Source organism: Notothenia rossii (assembly GCF_949606895.1).
Source record: "Notothenia rossii genome assembly, chromosome: 12".
NCBI classification, from domain to species: domain Eukaryota; kingdom Metazoa; phylum Chordata; class Actinopteri; order Perciformes; family Nototheniidae; genus Notothenia; species Notothenia rossii.
Genome location: NC_136911.1, coordinates 22,159,920 through 22,183,144, shown reverse-complemented (window position 1 = coordinate 22,183,144; position 23,225 = coordinate 22,159,920). Strand labels below are relative to the sequence as shown.

Sequence of the window (23,225 nt, the reverse complement as noted above, 5' to 3'; positions counted from 1 at the left end):
ACAAAAGAGACAAGAAAGGCATTCAATTTAAAATATGGAACAAACCAGTGTTTTTGTTTCCAGAAAGTAACAAAGTGCACTGGCAGCTATCAGTGGTGCAGGAACGAGTCCTAAAACCAGGAAGTGAGTTCGCATTTCACCGCTTTCGGTTCCCTCGTCTCTGTCAGTGAGTTTTTTGAACTCGTTTTTTAAAAATAGCTCGAAATAAGGTCTGTGGTTGACACAAATGGAAGAGACGGATCACGTTTTGTTCTACGACATTAAATCCATCAGCAGTGTCCCCACCGGTGATTTCTGAAGAGTTGACGTGTCTGAGAAACGATGGTTGTTACCAAGCGGCTGAATAGGACTACAGAAGTTGTCGAGGCCGTTGTCTCTGAGTTTGTTTGCCCTGTTCTGCTTGAGAGCAAGTCCCTGCCTCCTGCCTCCTGCAAACTGTTAACACAAACTCTTCAACTTGTACCATTTAGAATCTGTATGTTTGAATATGGATCTGAAGTTGGCGTGACGTTGAAGTCGTGCTGCTGGATTCGGCTGTAGTTCCTTTACGGCACAACGTTAGCATTTTGCTTCTGGAGACTAGATTTATGATTCGAAAATTGTAAAAGTAGACATGTGGAGATTATCGTGCATTTATCTAACGCTTGTCGAGGGAACCCTTGCACAGCTTACTTCCGAGTCGGCCTACACAAATACGTCATGACCGCTGCACCACTCTATACAAGTTAAGAGTTTGGTATTTTCTTACCTTGAGGCTGTTCTGTCTCTTCACCTTTCCCTTTGACGTGTGTGAGCAGACCCACTTACTCATGCTGGTCACCAGGTACACGACAGTTTTTGGGGAGGGGAGGATGTTGAACGGGGGAGGCATGGTGCACTTATCATCGAAGTAGCTTAGCCACAGTTTGGCCCGAGCAAACTTCCACTCCTTATCCTCATGATTCTGCAGAAACCAAACAAGAACATTAAAGAAGTTTCATGTTCAGGTGTATATCAGTATGTAGTGTCTCTACTTTAAAGAGTCCTCTCCTGCTGATGTTCAGGTGTATATCAGTATGTAGTGTCTCTACTTTAAAGAGTCCTCTCCTGCTGATGTTCAGGTGTATATCAGTATGTAGTGTCTCTACTTTAAAGAGTCCTCTCCTGCTGATGTTCAGGTGTATATCAGTATGTAGTGTCTCTACTTTAAAGAGTCCTCTCCTGCTGATGTTCAGGTGTATATCAGTATGTAGTGTCTCTACTTTAAAGAGTCCTCTCCTGCTGATGTTCAGGTGTATATCAGTATGTAGTGTCTCTACTTTAAAGAGTCCTCTCCTGCTGATGTTCAGGTGTATATCAGTATGTAGTATCTCTACTTTAAAGAGTCCTCTCCTGCTGATGTTCAGGTGTATATCAGTATGTAGTGTGTCTACTTTAAAGAGTCCTCTCCTGCTGATGTTCAGGTGTATATCAGTATTTAGTGTCTCTACTTTAAAGAGTCCTCTCCTGCTGATGTTCAGGTGTATATCAGTATGTAGTGTCTCTACTTTAAAGAGTCCTCTCCTGCTGATGTTCAGGTGTATATCAGTATGTAGTGTCTCTACTTTAAAGAGTCCTCTCCTGCTGATGTTCAGGTGTATATCAGTATGTAGTGTCTCTACTTTAAAGAGTCCTCTACTGCTGGTGTTCAGGTGTATATCAGTATGTAGTGTCTCTACTTTAAAGAGTCCTCTCCTGCTGATGTTCAGGTGTATATCAGTATTTAGTGTCTCTACTTTAAAGAGTCCTCTCCTGCTGATGTTCAGGTGTATATCAGTATGTAGTGTCTCTACTTTAAAGAGTCCTCTCCTGCTGATGTTCAGGTGTATATCAGTATGTAGTGTCTCTACTTTAAAGAGTCCTCTCCTGCTGATGTTCAGGTGTATATCAGTATGTAGTGTCTCTACTTTAAAGAGTCCTCTCCTGCTGGTGTTCAGGTGTATATCAGTATGTAGTGTCTCTACTTTAAAGAGTCCTCTCCTGCTGATGTTCAGGTGTATATCAGTATGTAGTATCTCTACTTTAAAGAGTCCTCTCCTGCTGATGTTCAGGTGTATATCAGTATGTAGTGTGTCTACTTTAAAGAGTCCTCTCCTGCTGATGTTCAGGTGTATATCAGTATGTAGTGTCTCTACTTTAAAGAGTCCTCTCCTGCTGGTGTTCAGGTGTATATCAGTATGTAGTGTCTCTACTTTAAAGAGTCCTCTCCTGCTGATGTTCAGGTGTATATCAGTATGTAGTATCTCTACTTTAAAGAGTCCTCTCCTGCTGATGTTCAGGTGTATATCAGTATGTAGTGTGTCTACTTTAAAGAGTCCTCTCCTGCTGATGTTCAGGTGTATATCAGTATGTAGTGTCTCTACTTTAAAGAGTCCTCTCCTGCTGATGTTCAGGTGTATATCAGTATGTAGTGTCTCTACTTTAAAGAGTCCTCTCCTGCTGATGTTCAGGTGTATATCAGTATGTAGTGTCTCTACTTTAAAGAGTCCTCTCCTGCTGATGGTCAGGTGTATATCACTATGTAGTGTCTCTACTTTAAAGAGTCCTCTCCTGCTGATGTTCAGGTGTATATCAGTATGTAGTGTCTCTACTTTAAAGAGTCCTCTCCTGCTGATGTTCAGGTGTATATCAGTATGTAGTGTCTCTACTTTAAAGAGTCCTCTCCTGCTGATGTTCAGGTGTATATCAGTATGTAGTGTCTCTACTTTAAAGAGTCCTCTCCTGCTGATGTTCAGGTGTATATCAGTATGTAGTGTCTCTACTTTAAAGAGTCCTCTCCTGCTGATGTTCAGGTGTATATCAGTATGTAGTGTCTCTACTTTAAAGAGTCCTCTCCTGCTGATGGTCAGGTGTATATCAGTATGTAGTGTCTCTACTTTAAAGAGTCCTCTCCTGCTGATGTTCAGGTGTATATCACTATGTAGTGTCTCTACTTTAAAGAGTCCTCTCCTGCTGGTGTTCAGGTGTATATCAGTATGTAGTGTCTCTACTTTAAAGAGTCCTCTCCTGCTGATGTTCAGGTGTATATCAGTATGTAGTATCTCTACTTTAAAGAGTCCTCTCCTGCTGATGTTCAGGTGTATATCAGTATGTAGTGTGTCTACTTTAAAGAGTCCTCTCCTGCTGATGTTCAGGTGTATATCAGTATTTAGTGTCTCTACTTTAAAGAGTCCTCTCCTGCTGATGTTCAGGTGTATATCAGTATGTAGTGTCTCTACTTTAAAGAGTCCTCTCCTGCTGATGTTCAGGTGTATATCAGTATGTAGTGTCTCTACTTTAAAGAGTCCTCTCCTGCTGGTGTTCAGGTGTATATCAGTATGTAGTGTCTCTACTTTAAAGAGTCCTCTCCTGCTGATGTTCAGGTGTATATCAGTATGTAGTATCTCTACTTTAAAGAGTCCTCTCCTGCTGATGTTCAGGTGTATATCAGTATGTAGTGTGTCTACTTTAAAGAGTCCTCTCCTGCTGATGTTCAGGTGTATATCAGTATGTAGTGTCTCTACTTTAAAGAGTCCTCTCCTGCTGATGTTCAGGTGTATATCAGTATGTAGTGTCTCTACTTTAAAGAGTCCTCTCCTGCTGATGTTCAGGTGTATATCAGTATGTAGTGTCTCTACTTTAAAGAGTCCTCTCCTGCTGATGTTCAGGTGTATATCACTATGTAGTGTCTCTACTTTAAAGAGTCCTCTCCTGCTGATGTTCAGGTGTATATCAGTATGTAGTGTTTCTACTTTAAAGAGTCCTCTCCTGCTGATGTTCAGGTGTATATCAGTATGTAGTGTCTCTACTTTAAAGAGTCCTCTCCTGCTGATGTTCAGGTGTATATCAGTATGTAGTGTCTCTACTTTAAAGAGTCCTCTCCTGCTGATGTTCAGGTGTATATCAGTATGTAGTGTCTCTACTTTAAAGAGTCCTCTCCTGCTGATGTTCAGGTGTATATCAGTATGTAGTGTCTCTACTTTAAAGAGTCCTCTCCTGCTGATGGTCAGGTGTATATCAGTATGTAGTGTCTCTACTTTAAAGAGTCCTCTCCTGCTGATGTTCAGGTGTATATCACTATGTAGTGTCTCTACTTTAAAGAGTCCTCTACTGCTGATGTTCAGGTGTATATCACTATGTAGTGTCTCTACTTTAAAGAGTCCTCTCCTGCTGATGTTCAGGTGTATATCACTATGTAGTGTCTCTACTTTAAAGAGTCCTCTCCTGCTGATGTTCAGGTGTATATCAGTATGTAGTGTCTCTACTTTAAAGAGTCCTCTCCTGCTGATGTCCAGGTGTATATCAGTATGTAGTGTCTCTACTTTAAAGAGTCCTCTCCTGCTGATGTTCAGGTGTATATCAGTATGTAGTGTCTCTACTTTAAAGAGTCCTCTCCTGCTGATGTTCAGGTGTATATCAGTATGTAGTGTCTCTACTTTAAAGAGTCCTCTCCTGCTGATGTTCAGGTGTATATCAGTATGTAGTGTCTCTACTTTAAAGAGTCCTCTCCTGCTGATGTTCAGGTGTATATCAGTATGTAGTGTCTCTACTTTAAAGAGTCCTCTCCTGCTGATGTTCAGGTGTATATCACTATGTAGTATCTCTACTTTAAAGAGTCCTCTCCTGCTGATGTTCAGGTGTATATCAGTATGTAGTGTCTCTACTTTAAAGAGTCCTCTCCTGCTGATGTTCAGATGTATATCAGTATGTAGTGTCTCTACTTTAAAGAGTCCTCTCCTGCTGATGTTCAGGTGTATATCAGTATGTAGTGTCTCTACTTTAAAGAGTCCTCTCCTGCTGATGTTCAGGTGTATATCAGTATGTAGTGTCTCTACTTTAAAGAGTCCTCTCCTGCTGATGTTCAGGTGTATATCAGTATGTAGTGTCTCTACTTTAAAGAGTCCTCTCCTGCTGATGGTCAGGTGTATATCAGTATGTAGTGTCTCTACTTTAAAGAGTCCTCTCCTGCTGATGTTCAGGTGTATATCAGTATGTAGTGTCTCTACATGTCTTCATGCTTTAATGTTCAAAAAGCTCTTTATTTTTCTCATACTGTCTGTGCTGCAGCACCTCTTCTCACCCTCTGTCTGAAACCAGAGCCCAGTCTGCTCTGATTGGTTACCTGGCCGGCTCTGTTGTGATTGGTCAACACACTTAGTGATGTCCCGCCCCTTAGCCTATCACGTACAATGTGTTGGAGCCACAGAATTAACTCGTAACACATGTTGATCTTTATTTTGGATAAGAAATCAATTTTTTGTGGAAACCCTTGAGTGGATAGACTTTCCTTAACATAAATATTTTACCTTAATCAAAACCAAATGCATGAAGTACAAATTGGGAAACATCTGTTCAACATTTTAGGGTGAATAGATCTAATTTGATAGTAAATGAAAACAGTTGCAGCTCCTGGTCCCAAATTGATCTCAAATGACCCTTGGATAATAACCTCATTACGTTACACTTACAGCAATTTGTCTGAAGCTCTTGTGGAGCATGGCCACCATCAGCTTGGTCAGCACGATGACCACCACGATGTTGTAGGTGCCGATGATCATGGCGCCCACGAAAGAGCGCAGTTCCTCAGTGTAGCTGATCCGTGTGACGAAGAGCGCCACGTGAGCCAGGGAGAAGATGTACCAGAACAGGGCGTAGCAGGTCCCCATAAACCTGTGAAGACAACAAGAGTTGATACCGTTTCTATCTCACCTAACAAGCGTTTTGCACATTGTTGGGAAAATATATACATCAAACAACAACAAAAAAAAAAAAATGGCCTGTATACTAGGGCTGCTCAATTAATCGTATTTTAATCGCGATTACGATTATGGCTTCCAACGATTACGAAAACAACGTAATCGAAATCAAACGATTATTGTTTTATTATTACATTTTTTTTTTTTTTTTTTATAATAATAATACTTTTTTTCGTTTTTCTGTTGAATTATACTTTTTTTTTTTTTTTTGACATAATCGAGCAGCCCTACTGTATACCACGTTTATCTAGGCCCTTTTTGTTTTTGTTGTTGTTGTTTGATGTATATATGTCACACTGTAGGACCTCGAGAAACGAGATTTCTGGATGTACAACATACTGAATCTTTAAATATGAGAGTAACATGTTAACAAAGGTATCAACTGTAGCTGTGAACATGACAGGATGTGTGATTACCTAGAAGAGCATCAGGACTGTTTGAGGCATATGATAGCTATGTGATTAACATGATGATTCAGCCTCTATGGAGAGAGACATATGACAAGCATGCTCATTTCTGACGTGGAGCTAATCTGAAGTAAACATTGAATACTGCTTTCTATTCCTCCATCTTGTGACTGTGTGACTCCCTCTCTTGGATATCAGCATGTGAAGGACACTGATCAGGAACTAGTTGATGCTCTGTATGTGATGACTCCTTCCATTCTGGAGAGGATCACAGATACATGGATCCTGAGATTCAAGCTCAAGCCAGGGACTAGGGAGATTTAACATTTTTAAGTATTCAGAAAAAGTCAGAATTTTGAGATTTTGAGAAAGTCAGAATTTTGAGAAAAAAGTCAGAATTTTGAGAGAAAGTCAGAATTTTGAGATTTTGAGAAAAAAGTCAGAATTTAGAAATTTTGAGAAAAAAGTCAGAATTTAGAAATTTTGAGAAAAAAGTCAGAATTTTGAGATTTTGAGAAAAAAGGGAATTTTGAGAAAAAATACATAATTTTGAGAAAAAGTCAGGATTTTGATATTTTGAATAAAAGTGTGAATTTTGATATTTTCTGAAAAAAGCCAACATTTTGAGAAAAGGTATTTTGTACATGACAGAACCGGCATTCCTCCATCTAGTGACTGTGTAACTCCCTCTCTTGGATATCAGCATGTGAAGGACACTGTTCAGGAACTACTTGATGCTCTGTATGTGATGACTCCTTCCATTCTGGAGAGGATCACAGATACATGGATCCTGAGATTCAAGCTCAAGCCGGGGACCAGGGAGGTTTCTCTAACTCCTTAATGCAGCACAGAATGACAGAGGTGTCCCGTACGTGTGAAATGCATCGTTGCTCTGTTGCTGGCAGAAGATGCCCTCGCAGTCCTTTGGTGGATGCTTGTCTGGGTCTTTCTGGTCCTTTCCATACAGCTGGGTGAGTCCGATGGTGAAGGCGAATAACACCAACAAGAAGAGGCCCAGAAACTTCCCGAACTCCTGCAGCATCTGACCCATGGAGATCTGGGGAAAACAGGAAATTCCTCTGTTAATTCTGCATTTTTTTAAGTTTAAGGGCCAGATTGGACACTAGAGACATCATTTGATTTCATAACAACTTAGAAGTGAATACTCTGAATACCTTTGAGTCATGCATTCTGACGTCAGGGTGATGTGAGGCATTTATTTGATGAACTCGATTCTTATTACTCCTTTTAAATAACTTTTACAGCATTATAATTGCTCCAGAAACCAGCTCACAGACCCTTTTCCCAGCAGGTAAAGACAGCATTAACAATTAAAAGATATCCTTGAAGTATCTCAGTGAGCTGCTGAATAATAGTAGGGGATGCAGCAATCATGTACATTGTACATGTTGCACCTGGGTTTTTCCGAATTAACGTTCTGACCACTTGCAGCTACCCATGTTTTTATTTAGCATAGACCCCTAAGGATGGGGAAAGCAACACACTCTGGCAGCTGCAGACTCTCGCCCTGCCTGTGGGAAGACAGGCAAACAAGGAAGAAGCCAAAGTGAGGGGCTCGCAGACAGAGAGCGTCTTCTCACACCTTTGGAAAGAAGCTATTTATAAACCAGAGTGGCTTATCTGTGCACTGGAGATGCTCAGAGCACGCTCGCCCTTGCAAAACAGAACGTTAACACACAGCGTTCAATGTGAGGGATGACCACTCGTGTGTTTGCCTTCAAACCGAGGAGGAGGGCTCGGGGTATTTGGGTGATTAATTCTCTTGTCATGTGTGAATCCCCTCAGTCTGCTTTAGGAGTGAGGGTGTTCCATGCACACAGACACGTAGACTCACTTAGTTTCTGTATGAACAGAGGGGGAAAGCAGCAGGTCAAAAGCTCTTCACCTTTACTGACTGATGGATTTAAGCATCAATGAACACAAACAAAAAAATATTAATTCACTATCAGAGTATACAGCACAGTAGGCTGTTAAAGTAACAATACATTCAACTAAGTGTGACATCAATGGACACTATAGTTCAAGTATTTCTGTTGTTTTCTTTTAATTATATCAATAAAATGCTTCTAAAATAACTTAAAGGCATAGTATGTGACATTAAAGGTACACAAAATGACTAGACCTATTTGTGTTTTACTTAATACACCCCAAAAGTGTCCAGTTATTATCAAACCTTATCCATAAATCTATTTAAGGAACATTGTTTTTTCTCAAAATTATACATTAAGTGTCTTTTTTAACCAGTTTTAATGAAAGCTTCTCAAGAAATATTGAAAATTACATTTTGTGCGTTTATAATGTGTTATATATTATTCTATAAATACATTGACTTACATTAAATTAGATTTAGCAAACAGAAGGAAAATGTTTGTTGAATACATTTAATTTCTTGTTTTTCAAGATGTACCACAACGGACCACAACACTATTTCTAAATTGTTATAAATGTCTACCAGCTGTTTTACTGCAATGCATTGTGGGAAAACACAATGAGTTATTTTGGCAGAATGCATCTGGGGCAAGTTGTTTTCTGAAAACACACTCATGCATGGCTCATGGTGTGCCATCAGTTATGGGGGATTAACTGTGTTCCTCGGGGTGAGTCTGCAACATGAGTGAGCTCATTGTACGCTCACTGTACGCTCACTACACACACACACACACACACACACACACACACACACACACACACACACACACACACACACACACACACACACACACACACACACACACACACACACACACACACACACACACACACACACACACACACACACACACACACACACACACACACACACACACACACACACACACACACACACACACACACACACACACACACACACACACACACACACACCATCCTCAGTAGGGGGCACTACCCGGCTGAAATGGCCTCTTCGGGGGGGACGAGATCAGAAAAAATGTGCATTACTGAAACCCACACAGCTCTGCCTCACTGTCTGTCTGTGTGTGTTCATGTGGAAATGTGTGTGTGTATTAGGTGTGTCTGTCATGTGAGTATTTCCAAAGCTAATCATTTTTCCACCCTGCCAATCCAGACAGTGATGTCAGAGAGGGAGAGAAGCGGGAGGGAGGCAGAAAGATGGGGGAGATTGCAGCTGAAAAGTACCCTAGTGTTTTAGAACTCAACCACAAACAGCACTTGACTTAATAACAGGAAGGCATCCCTGCAAATAGACTGACCTGCATAAGTGAAGACTGCTTTATGGAATCACATCACACAGAGGGGGGAAATGAAAGGCAGGAGCTGGTTGGCTGTCTTTCTGCCAGCTGGCTTGACGATGCACAAAATTGTGATGCGATAAAGAGGGACAGCTATGACACTGAGGTTGTTGAAAAACCTAAATAGAAAATATTCAAAGCAGATTTGTGGCTTCCTTGGGACAGGGGGCAACAACGACATAACTGGAGATACAATCGTTTTTGATTGTCTACTTGCACAAACAGGAACATGGTCCCTATTCCTACAGCTAAGAATGACCGCGTAGACGTAGAGGATGCTTTGCAGTTAGTTATGAAAGGATTTGACAAGCTGGCATATTTAAATATTGTGAAAGGAAGGAACACATGTTCACACACATGGATGCACTTTTGCTAAATGATGCAATACGGGGGACAGCAAAACCACAGGAAGATCGACTGTACTGTTGTCAGATTAATGTGCGGTTTACACATTTGATTTATTTTGCATTGTGTAAGAGATGTAAAGAACATCATTGCAACTATAGCTAAATACCACAAAGCCCCTCTGACACTCCTATGTGCCATCAGGCAGCACAATAAGGCTTCTAAACTCATACAGACCTTCCCGGTTCTTTAGGTACATATTTGGCTAACTGTCCCTTTACAGCAGCATTAGTATATTTGCACACCACACTGATCGTGATCGCCTCTTTTTGGTTTCGTCTCCACATTATTCTGCTGAAGCCTTTTTCATATTGAATCTTCTTGGCATTGCACTCTCCAGAAGCTGAGTTCAAATGTTTAGCTGCCGGTGTCTTTATTTCTTTATTTAATCAGATAAAAATGCATTGAGATAAAATCTAATTTACAATGCTGACCTGGCCAAGGAGGCAGCAACGTTACACATAACACAAACATATAAAATACAGAGAACATAACTAAGAAAACAAAAGACAGAAAGAAGTCACTACATTGAGCACATTAGGACAGTAAGAAAGGTGCACTACTTATTACTGAAGATCAGCTGGTGGTAAGGACCTCAGACAACTTCAACTTAAACATGCTATGGAGACAAGTGCCGTCAGTTTGAGGCGTGATTGAAGGTCATTCCAAGACCAGAATGAAAAAGACTCCTTTTCCCAGCCTTAGTCCGCACGGCAGAAACCTGGACCCGTATCAAGGCACTGGGTCTGAGGTTGTTGAGAGTCACACACTGGAGCAGATCTGGCTCATATGTAGAGTGGAAGCTTTCCTAAAATGGCTTTATACATTAATAAAAACCAATGCTGCATCCTACGCATAGTGAGTGAGGTCCATCCAGTTCGGCTATACAGTGTGCAGTGATGAGTCCTGTAGGGTGCATTTGGTATATAACGCAGTGCAGCATGGTAGAGTGGGTCAAGACCAAAACAGTGGGACAGGCAAATCTATAGATGGTTTCACCGTAGTCCAGCTGGGACAGGAATAAGCCAGAGACCAACCTTTTACGGGATGACGTTGAAAAACAACATTTAAGTCTGTAAAGGAAGCCAAGAGTGAATTTCTATTTCTTTGTTAGAACTTCAATATGTTGTTTGAAGATCAGATTACTGTCCAACCAAAAGCCCAGATATTTGCAGGTATCGACGAACTCAACAGAGACGCCATCAAGGGTGTCAATGGAGAGGCAAGAGGACGCTGACCTGGGAGCAAAAAGCATTGCTTTGGTTTTCTTACTGTTCAAAAGCAGTTTGGAATCAAGAAGTGCATGCTGCTACATCTGATGTCATCACGCTGTATATAATACTGTGTCTATACAGGAGTACATTACATTCAATTTCATTTAGCTGGTGCTCTTAACCAAAGTGACTGACAATAAGTGCAATACACCATAGAGATAGAAATCAGAAAATGTTGATGTATTCACTTCCAATAAGCCAAACTACTGTAAGTGCTGGTGCATTAGTTTCGAATTGGTCTGTCTGTCTGTCTGTCTGTCTGTCTGTCTGTCTGTCTGTCTGTCTGTCTGTCTGTCTGTCTGTCTGTCTGTCTGTCTGTCTGTCTGTCTGTCTGTCTGTCTGTCTGTCTGTCTGTCTGTCTGTCTGTCTGTCTGTCTGTCTGTCTGTCTGTCTGTCTGTCTGTCTGTCTGTCTGTCTGTCTGTCTGTCTGTCTGTCTGTCTGTCTGTCTGTCTGTCTGTCTGTCTGTCTGTCTGTCTGTCTGTCTGTCTGTCTGTCTGTCTGTCTGTCTGTCTGTCTGTCTGTCTGTCTGTCTGTCTGTCTGTCTGTCTGTCTGTCTGTCTGTCTGTCTGTCTGTCTGTCTGTCTGTCTGTCTGTCTGTCTGTCTGTCTGTCTGTCTGTCTGTCTGTCTGTCTGTCTGTCTGTCTGTCTGTCTGTCTGTCTGTCTGTCTGTCTGTCTGTCTGTCTGTCTGTCTGTCTGTCTGTCTGTCTGTCTGTCTGTCTGTCTGTCTGTCTGTCTGTCTGTCTGTCTGTCTGTCTGTCTGTCTGTCTGTCTGTCTGTCTGTCTGTCTGTCTGTCTGTCTGTCTGTCTGTCTGTCTGTCTGTCTGTCTGTCTGTCTGTCTGTCTGTCTGTCTGTCTGTCTGTCTGTCTGTCTGTCTGTCTGTCTGTCTGTCTGTCTGTCTGTCTGTCTGTCTGTCTGTCTGTCTGTCTGTCTGTCTGTCTGTCTGTCTGTCTGTCTGTCTGTCTGTCTGTCTGTCTGTCTGTCTGTCTGTCTGTCTGTCTGTCTGTCTGTCTGTCTGTCTGTCTGTCTGTCTGTCTGTCTGTCTGTCTGTCTGTCTGTCTGTCTGTCTGTCTGTCTGTCTGTCTGTCTGTCTGTCTGTCTGTCTGTCTGTCTGTCTGTCTGTCTGTCTGTCTGTCTGTCTGTCTGTCTGTCTGTCTGTCTGTCTGTCTGTCTGTCTGTCTGTCTGTCTGTCTGTCTGTCTGTCTGTCTGTCTGTCTGTCTGTCTGTCTGTCTGTCTGTCTGTCTGTCTGTCTGTCTGTCTGTCTGTCTGTCTGTCTGTCTGTCTGTCTGTCTGTCTGTCTGTCTGTCTGTCTGTCTGTCTGTCTGTCTGTCTGTCTGTCTGTCTGTCTGTCTGTCTGTCTGTCTGTCTGTCTGTCTGTCTGTCTGTCTGTCTGTCTGTCTGTCTGTCTGTCTGTCTGTCTGTCTGTCTGTCTGTCTGTCTGTCTGTCTGTCTGTCTGTCTGTCTGTCTGTCTGTCTGTCTGTCTGTCTGTCTGTCTGTCTGTCTGTCTGTCTGTCTGTCTGTCTGTCTGTCTGTCTGTCTGTCTGTCTGTCTGTCTGTCTGTCTGTCTGTCTGTCTGTCTGTCTGTCTGTCTGTCTGTCTGTCTGTCTGTCTGTCTGTCTGTCTGTCTGTCTGTCTGTCTGTCTGTCTGTCTGTCTGTCTGTCTGTCTGTCTGTCTGTCTGTCTGTCTGTCTGTCTGTCTGTCTGTCTGTCTGTCTGTCTGTCTGTCTGTCTGTCTGTCTGTCTGTCTGTCTGTCTGTCTGTCTGTCTGTCTGTCTGTCTGTCTGTCTGTCTGTCTGTCTGTCTGTCTGTCTGTCTGTCTGTCTGTCTGTCTGTCTGTCTGTCTGTCTGTCTGTCTGTCTGTCTGTCTGTCTGTCTGTCTGTCTGTCTGTCTGTCTGTCTGTCTGTCTGTCTGTCTGTCTGTCTGTCTGTCTGTCTGTCTGTCTGTCTGTCTGTCTGTCTGTCTGTCTGTCTGTCTGTCTGTCTGTCTGTCTGTCTGTCTGTCTGTCTGTCTGTCTGTCTGTCTGTCTGTCTGTCTGTCTGTCTGTCTGTCTGTCTGTCTGTCTGTCTGTCTGTCTGTCTGTCTGTCTGTCTGTCTGTCTGTCTGTCTGTCTGTCTGTCTGTCTGTCTGTCTGTCTGTCTGTCTGTCTGTCTGTCTGTCTGTCTGTCTGTCTGTCTGTCTGTCTGTCTGTCTGTCTGTCTGTCTGTCTGTCTGTCTGTCTGTCTGTCTGTCTGTCTGTCTGTCTGTCTGTCTGTCTGTCTGTCTGTCTGTCTGTCTGTCTGTCTGTCTGTCTGTCTGTCTGTCTGTCTGTCTGTCTGTCTGTCTGTCTGTCTGTCTGTCTGTCTGTCTGTCTGTCTGTCTGTCTGTCTGTCTGTCTGTCTGTCTGTCTGTCTGTCTGTCTGTCTGTCTGTCTGTCTGTCTGTCTGTCTGTCTGTCTGTCTGTCTGTCTGTCTGTGTGTGTGTGTGTGTGTGTGTGTGTGTGTGTGTGTGTGTGTGTGTGTGTGTGTGTGTGTGTGTGTGTGTGTGTGTGTGTGTGTGTGTGTGTGTGTGTGTGTGTGTGTGTGTGTGTGTGTGTGTGTGTGTGTGTGTGTGTGTGTTTAATGGTCAAGGTACAAAGGGAACAGGTGAGTTTTCAGTTTGTGATGAAAGATATGTAGACCTTCTTTCCACCATTTTGGAGCCTGGGTAGCAAACAGGTGTGTCTCTGTCGAGTGGTACCTGAGTCCAATGACTATACTTTACCACTTGCAGCTAGAATTGCAGTTTAGGTCCTTGATGTATTTGCAATAAGAAAGTGATGTGGGCGTAAAGAGTCAGCTCCTCCAGCTTTAAACACACAGCTTAAAGCAAAATGGATTTCTTAAAGTTCCAGAAATCTATTTTGTGCAACCTGAAGTCTCTTCTTGATAGAAACGATGATAGCTGAATGGAGTCTGAACTAAACAGCAGACCTTTATGATGTTCAGTTCATTATGAGCGTGTTATTACACACAATCTGCTGCCTCCGTTCACCGGGCTTATACTTAATGCTCATGATGATGATGGTTATGAAACTGCTGAGCACAGCTGCTGTGATGTTTAGTGTGGGCTTATCTTGAGTGTTCACACTTCACTGAGACAGGAACAGAGTGGGTGGTGTGTGTGCTGAGATGGGGTTAGAGGGACTGATGGAGAAGGAAGGTAGTTTTATAATCATTACCTCCGCCAAGGAGGCTGTGTCCGGTGCCTTTGTTTGTCAGCAGGGTTTACGGAAAAGCTCCTGATTCTCATGAAAGTTGGATGTGATACGGGTCCAAATTACAGGGCGTTTCAAGAGGTGGGAAGTAGTGGAGTACAAATACTTTGTTACTGTACTTAAGTAAATGTTTCTGGTATCAGTACTTTACTCCACTACTTATTACTTTTACTTCTTACATGTTGAACACAAATACCTGTACTTTCTACTTCTTACATGTTGAACACAAATACCTGTACTTTCTACTTCTTACATGTTGAACTCAAACACCTGTACTTTCTACTTCTTACATGTTGAACACAAATACCTGTACTTTCTACTTCTTACATGTTGAATTCAAATACCTGTACTTTCTACTTCTCACATGTTGAACTCAAATACCTGTACTTTCTACTTCTCACATGTTGAACTCAAATACCTGTACTTTCTACTTCTTACATGTTGAACTCAAATACCTGTACTTTCTACTTCTTACATGTTGAACACAAATACCTGTACTTTCTACTTCTTACATGTTGAACTCAAATACCTGTACTTTCTACTTCTTACATGTTGAACTCAAATACCTGTACTTTCTACTTCTCACATGTTGAACTCAAATACCTGTACTTTCTACTTCTCTCATTTTCCAAACAGGCTGGTTCCTTTAGTCTGAATGTGTGTTTGGTGGCGTGATCATTATTATTTAGAGTCATTGCGTGCCTATTGATTTGAACACGATCCGTGTATCCATCATTTCCTGGTCTTCTCTAAAGAAGAGGGACCAATGGAAACGTTGTCATGTTGCCGTTGTTCAGCATGGAAACATTCATTAGCTAACAATGACATTATTGTTCTATTAATATAAAGGGAGGTCAGGTACTCTTTAAAACAGCTGCTAGTTATGGGTACTTTTTACATATATTTCAAAGCCTCTTGAGTAAAGAAGTTTAGTGAGTACTTCTACTTTCACCAGAGTATTTTTAAACACGAGTACTTCTACTTGAGTACAGGATGTGTGTACTTTTGCCCTCTGTGGCGATTCAAACACACCCCATGAATACATTATGGAAAAGGCATTGGAAGATGTCAACGCTCCCAAAGAATGTGGTCTTTGGCTGGTGACATGATCTCAAACCTGCACAAAATCTTTAACAACTGTTTTTAGTGTGTGTCCCACTGCTCTCCTACCTGTAGCGGCCCCAGGATGGAGCTGGTGGTGTACATGAAGAAGAGGCGCAGGTAACTGAGGATGTTGGCGAAGGCGAACAGGCCCTCGGCGACTAGGATGGGATGGAAGGCGTCCCAGTTCTTCCTCTCCGTGTCCTCCACGTTCTTGAACTGAAGAACAAGCAAACACAGTCAGAAACACACACAAACACACGCACACTTAAAAGCATTGAAGATGACTGATGTGATGCTACTGTGCTTAACTACATTGGGTGTGCTTAGCTGTGAGCTCGGCCTAATAATTGCTTTTTGTTTGAATAGAAACATCGGACGTGTTATCAAAGGATACTGTTTCTGTGAAGTAGTGATTTGGTGACATTTGCACAATCTGTTAACTAAATGGGAATAACCTTAAATAACCAACCCAGTCTCACGGCATTTCGTGTTCAAGTCACAAAATGAATCTATTGATTCGTGTTCACCAACAAGATTTTGACATTTTTTTCGTGTCACACAGAACGATTTTAAAAGCAATGTAAATAATAACAAATTAGAAGGAAAAACAGATGACAAAAAATACAGATGTCAGTATTCTGACAGAACGATTTTAGAAGCAACGTATTTCTATTGCTAGTATGTTTCGTGCCTGCAGCAAATAATAACAAATTAGAAGAAAAAAAAGGTGACAAAAAATACAGATGTCAGTATTCTGAGGCTCTGAGCCATTTATTTTCCCCGCAGACGGCAAAAAAACTCCGACATTTAACACATTTAAAATGAAAGGGATACACAAGTTATTGAGCCGTTTCCGCTCTACATCCTGAACTCCTCCCTTCGATGCAATGCACTTCCGTTTTGGCGGACTGGGTTTGTTTTGCTAGCTAGCTCCGTTGTGCCGACAAAGCACTGATATCGCAGAGACAAAGAGGATATAACAATTACAACATGAAGAAAAGTGGTTCGGGAACTACGTGTGCGGTAGTTGGTTGCAATCACTCGAGAAAGCACCTGAACGAGTGGTTAGATAGAGAGTGCTACGACCACAAACCAGCACCCAGCACCCAGCCATGTTGTTCATTAAATACAGATAAACACAACAAATACTGCATGCATTGTATTTTTTAATATTATATATGAATATTTTCATAGTGATGTAATTGTGTGGGCTGCTTTTATATTTTAATTTGTAATACCTGTTAGGATTAAACATGTGATCTTTCTTGTTGAAGCCATTTCTTTAGTTTCCTCTCAACAATTAATTAATTCAGTGTTATTTATGTACAGTATGAGCTTAATATGAATGATGAACTGTGTTAAAAGAAATTGTAGCACTCTAAGGAACATATGAAATGCAATAATGCAATAACAGTGCAATAATGAAATTAAATTACATCAAACTTTATTTTCACTCAAACAGTACAGGCACATATGATATATTGCACAGCATAAAGAGATCATGTAAATTGTGCATTATGTAAACAACAGACAACTGTTGGCTCCTGTGGGCATGACCTAAATAAGGCAGTTTATTTTGGTTTTATGCTGGGCCACGTCGTCATGTTATCCTCCCAGTTTTGCACTGAATTCGGGTGGGGGAGAGTAACGCCATCTCCAGTCAAAGAAGTAGAAACGTGTTCCCAAGCTAGCATCACTGTTAGCATCGAAATCGCTGTGTTTACACCAGTGCCCGTCTGACTGTTTACATCGGTTTACACCGACAGACGCTGTGCAAAAGACTTCCGGCGGAAATGAAGTGCATTTGTGTAGGGTTATGGCGCTACCCGTGTTTTGGCGCGTAAACTTGTCTATAGGGTTAGGCTTAGGGTGAGATATTGAGTAAGAACATGTTTTTATGAACCCCACAGCTTCTGGTATTCCAAGACCCGACCGGACAAAGAGACGTGTTGCAGGCACGAAACATACTACCAATAGAAATACATTGCTTTTCAAATCGTTCTGCGTGACACGAAAAAAATGCGAAAATCGTGCTGGTGAACTCGAATCAATAGATTACATTAATTTCGTTACTATAACACGAAATGCCGTGAGACTGGGCTGCAACAACAAGATTGACAGTTAAACAGAAACAAATCAGACTGGTTCCCTCGAGTGAATACATCGGAAAAATGCAACTGCAATTACAGAAATAACCCAACAATTTGGAAAAAACACAGTGCCACTATTGATTGTATCCGTAAGGCTACATCCAGACAACGGTTAGCCTAGCTTAGCACAAAGACTGGAAACAGATGGAAACAGCTAGCCTGAAGCTAAACATTTTTTTTTTCTTCAGTTCATTGTGTGTATTAAACAAATGAAATATGATTAATTAGTGCTAATAATGAGCATAGCCAGGCTAGCTGTTTCCCCATCTTTGAGTCTAAGTGCTTGCTAGCTGTATATTAAAACAGACACTAATGAATCCAGTGTTTAATGGTGATCATCTTCTAGATCTAACATGTGTTTGCGATGTGCATGTACCTTGCTATGAGCGACTATCTTCAGGGCAAAGGTGGCGAGGTAAAGGGAGTTCATCACGAAGCTCAGCTGGTTTCTAGACTCTTCCAGAAAGTCTTCCAGCCCTTGGTACCACAACCGCTTCACATCCGACCACACCATCCCTACGGGAGAGCAGAAATTCCCCGTCATCGCACACACACACACACACACACACAGACACTAACATATGGGCTGGAAAAAAGGGCCTGTCATCACCGAACATTTTAACATGCTTCAACCATAAGTCATCTCACAGCGGGAGTCCAGGGGAAACAGGAATGTACGAGACGCAGAAATTGTAAAAATGTGGGAATGTAATCTGTCTGTGTCCGAGTGCATTTTCATAAATTCTTAATGTACAGTGGGGATAATGAAATTAGGACTCTAGCTGCAAGGCGAGGCAAAGTGACACAATCTCTCTGCCATGACATTTCCCGACTGATCTCTTATTGGTTTCAACAACAAAAAAAAGGTGGGAGGGTTTTTCACAAAAGTAGGTTTTGTTTCAGACCTTATTTTATTTTCTGTCCCTGAATAAATTCCATTGAGTTTGTCTGGTTTTTAGTCTATCATACATTTCACTGTGGAATGATTGGATTTGTACACACACTCGGCGAGAGATGCAGTGACACACACACACACACACACACACACACACACACACACACACACACACACACACACACACACACACACACACACACACACACACACACACACACACACACACACACACACACACACACACACACACACACACACACTAGGGCTGCTCAATTCATCTTAATTGTTATGGCTTGCAATGATTACGAAAAGAACGTAATTGAAATAAAACCTTTTTTTTTTTTGGTTTTTCAGTTGAATTATACTTAAAGTTCAGGTTAATCAAAACATACTGTTCACATTTTTTTCTCTCCAATAAATAGATGTTTTCAAAGTCAATGAATAATCGCATTTAATAATTGCAATTACAATTATTGACCAAAATAATCGAGATTATGATTTTTGCCATAATCGAGCAGCCCTAACACACACCCACCCACCCACCCCCACACACACACACACACACACACACACACACACACACACACACACACACACACACACACACACACACACACACACACACACACACACACACACACACACACACACACACACACACACACACACACACACACACACACACACACACACACACACACACACACACACACACACACACACACACACACACACACACACACACACAGAAACAATAACACACAGCCCACACACAAGCCCACAGTCTCAGCATCTGATTTCCCCATTATCTGATTTCCCCATTAATGTGAGGCATCTGGCTTCGGGGAATAGTGGGAGAAAGATGAGAGTAAGCGGGAGGGGGGTCGGCGAGGGGGGTTGGCGTGGGAGAAAGAGAGAACAATATGAAAATGGAGAGCTGCTGTGCGACTTGTCAGAGCCGCCTGTAGACGTGTGGAAGCTTTAATAGCTCCCTTTCACACCCTGGTAACATTTTCATTTGATTTGTAAATCATTAGAAGTCTCATTCTTGTTATTTAACCCCTCTCGGGTGTTTTTGATGCTGCAGAGAGCCTGAGGCGTTAAGTCTGCACCACTGCATCCAGTCGTTGCAGTGTAGCTGTTTTGCAATGAGGGGAAGATACTGCTATTTAAATGGATCTTTGATGTTGCTCCTCTGCAGTACTTAAGGAATATCCCCCCCTCTAGTGGGCTATCTTAGCCCATGGAAAAAGCCATTACACAGCTCTAATGACTCAGCTACTGATCTCACTCCTGCAATATACAGAATAAATTGCAAATTGCACCACCAACATCTTCACAGCATTGAGTAATAGAAGTCAATGAATGCTTTTATAACCCCTCAGTTGCAGTTATTGGGATGATTTATCAACGCAGCGACGATGAAACCAAGAACAATGAGATGTGATGCTTTGTGTTTGGTGGAGAGGAGGAGGATGCTGCCGCCGTGAAAGAGAAATGTGTGCTGAGAAGAGAGGGCCATTAGAGCGATTAAATGATCATGCTAATGGTTTCTTGGTAGAAGAGGAAGGTGGAGATGCTCTTCCCCGAGGAGAGTCCATTTCTAACTGTCACTATCCAGCCTCAAATATTGTGTACATGTTTGTGCATGTACATGTTTTTGCATGTGCCGAGTATCGTGATACCAGCACTCAGTGAGGACCACAGGGGAGACGGAAGAAGCTTTCCTTTTTCTATAGAGCTCAATTAGAAGAAGGACTGACAGATTTAATCCAGTCAGGCCCGGCTTCCTGTCGTTTAGTATAGAAACAGCTGTTTGTCATGTTTGGCCTAATAGGATTAGAGATACAGGATGCTGGACTTTAGCCAGGCCATTACAGGAATCTCTCATTTTCACTACACCAAACACGGCTATTGTATTAAATCCCGGTGTGTAAGATTGAATTCTCGCGCTGTTCATACTCCCATGGTGTCCATTATGAGATTATTCTATTATAGAAATATCCGCTAAGCACTAAAATACACATTATGATTCCAACATACATGATACGGGGAGTGAAACACTCACCTATGATCCAGAGGATGAGCAGGAAGTCTATCATCTCCAGCGCGGGGCCCATGGTGTTCTTCTTGCCCTCGTTGTAGACCAGCGAGTACAGGTTGAGCAGCAGCAGGAAGGAGAAGTACGAGGCGCTGTGGATGATGAACTTGACGAAGGGCGTGTGGATGATCTGTCCGACGCGAGAGCGCGGCACCAGAAGGTAGCAGACGGAGAGCAGAGGCCACAGCATGGCCACGCTCAGCACCGTGGCCATCTTCAGACACGTGTGTTTGCGCCGGTAACTCGCCGTCTCTCCAAACCAGACGGTGTTGAGGAACTGCTGACAGTTGGACTGAGCCACGAACTGAGAGAGAGAGAGAAGGTGTCAATGTGGGGAGACGAGGCGTGAAATAATACAGCTTTAAGAGGATTTAGTCTGCTCATTTCCAGGTTCATATATTAGTATGTAGGGAGAGACACTTTGGGTTTTAGCCCTTTAGACCGTTTACATCCAGGAGAGGGAAAACCCCAACACGCAGAGTCGAGCTTCTTTAACGAGCAAATTCAGTTCATTTTAAGATCATATGAGCTCATGCTTTTCAGCCCGTCAACTTTAAGTTTGAACAAAGATTAAAACAGTCAGTCTTTCCGGGGTTTCCGGGGTAACCAGCGGACATCCAGATAATGGATACTGATGCCAAGACTTCCTTTTCTTTATCCTGTTGCCTACAGATGATGATATCAGACGTGTGGATTTCTTATCAAGCTCCGCTTTTGTGGAATCAGCCTCCAGTTTGTGTTCGGACGGCAGACACCCTATCCGTTTTTAAGAGTGCGCTTAAGACCTTCCTTTCTGATAAAGCTTATAGTTAGGGCTGATTAGATTCAGCCCCTAGTTTTGCTGATATAGGCTTAGTTTGTCGGGGGACATCTTACTTCTTCCTTCTCTCTGTCTATACCTGTGTACTCTCATGTTCCCATTAACCCAGCTTCCCCAAATGTCTTTCTTTTTGGTGTCTATATACGCCGGGATCCGGAGTCATGGATGATCCTGCGGTCCTGTGTCATGGATCGCGAGTCCTGGATCTTGAGTCGTGGCTGTGGTCCTGGATCATAAGTCCTGGATGGATATCCTCGTGGATTCATCTTCCTATTATACACACATGCATTTCCAAACATTTGGTCTAGCTATGTTGCAAATTTATTATCTTTTCAATTTACACACGGCATCTATTGCACGTCTGTCCGTCCTGGGAGAGGGATCCCTCCTCTGTTGCTCTCCCTGAGGTTTCTCCATGTTCCCTTTAAACTGTGGGGTTTCTCTGGAAGTGTTTCCTTGTACGATGTGAGGGTCTAAGGACAGAGGGTCTAAGGACAGAGGGTCTGAGGACAGAGGGTCAAAGGACAGAGGGTCAAAGGACAGAGGGTCTGAGGACAGAGGGTCTAAGGACAGAGGGTCTAAGGACAGAGGGTCTAAGGACAGAGGGTATTGTCATACTGATATTCTGTACAAACTGTGAAGTCCACTGAGACAAATGTAACATGTGTGATATTGGGCTATATAAATAAACATTGATTGATTGATTGATTGATTGATTGATTGATTGAGATGCAGTAATGTAGATATGAAGATATCTGTTCATATAGATATGGTTCAATTAGAGATTTGCTGCCATTCAATTGTGTCTTGAGCTTTAAAGCTGCAGCCAGTTAGCTTAGCTTAGCGAAAGACAGGACAATAAACCGCAGTCTTGGCTCTCTCTGATGGTAACGTAATATGCCTTCCAGCATATTTTAAAACGAGTCTCATATAAACATCTCTCCCTGTGATAAGAACCACAAACCATAAAGAGAGAAACGTTTATGTCGTAGTTCTTTCATCCTAAGAAGAGCCTTAGAAATGTGTTTCTTCAGTCGGATACGAATGGTACGCCACTAGCTCTGCTGTGATAAATGAGTTTCTCACTGAGCTGTAAATCTCCCCCAAGCTTCAAACGTCCAACATCAGTCTGACTGTCTTTGCCTGAACTCATTTATCCTGTCAAACTCATAGATTTCCAAAGACAGGCTCGTGGTGTGCTGCAACAGATGTTACGTGGACAGCACATGTCTAACCTCTTTCTGGTTGTACTTGATGGCGAGCTTGAGTCGACTGAGGTTCATTCTCTCCTCCAGTAAGCCTCTCTTGTCGACCTGATCCTCGTTGGACGTGTGGTTGAGAATAACTTCCAGCTCTCGAGAATTTCGAGCCTGGGCCAGCAGATCCTTGGCAAACATCTTACACTGCTTCGCCAGTTCCTCATAATCATTCCTGGAGCAGCGAAACATAAAGATACAATCAGAATATAAATCCTATCTGTGTGCTGTAAAAGAATGTCTTCATGTTTGCACGCATGTTTAAGAGGCATTATGTGCAGGGGAATCAGATGCAACGTGCACCGACATGATGTACAGATCTCATACCTGAACTCCACTTCCACCAGGCTGAGCTCCCGGAGGTCTGCACTCAGCTCAAAGGCCCTGAGAATGGGGTCTTCTTCAGTCAGCATGATCAGAGAGGGGCTGGCCAGGCAGCGGTAGATGTCCAGCCGAAACCTGGCAAAAGTGGTGGTCAAAGGAAAGGGTGTGAGGAGAGGAACCGAAATCTAGACTTAATGATTCAACCATGTAGCTGTTCATTTGTACC

General features: G+C 42.4%; 1 protein-coding gene across 1 annotated transcript in view; it reads right to left on the bottom strand.

The window, feature by feature from the left end:
- The window catches only part of trpc1 (transient receptor potential cation channel, subfamily C, member 1), a 28,076-nt gene that overhangs the window by 780 nt on the left and 4,071 nt on the right, over positions 1-23,225 (bottom strand). Inside the window, exons 5-12 of the mRNA XM_079662096.1 lie at positions 23,003-23,134; positions 22,655-22,850; positions 20,567-20,903; positions 17,977-18,116; positions 15,517-15,666; positions 7,033-7,217; positions 5,466-5,667; positions 749-943 (exon numbers count right to left, since the gene is read on the bottom strand). Coding sequence (XP_079518222.1) covers positions 749-943; positions 5,466-5,667; positions 7,033-7,217; positions 15,517-15,666; positions 17,977-18,116; positions 20,567-20,903; positions 22,655-22,850; positions 23,003-23,134 — 1,537 coding nt within the window. The remainder of the gene's footprint in view (positions 1-748; positions 944-5,465; positions 5,668-7,032; positions 7,218-15,516; positions 15,667-17,976; positions 18,117-20,566; positions 20,904-22,654; positions 22,851-23,002; positions 23,135-23,225) is intronic.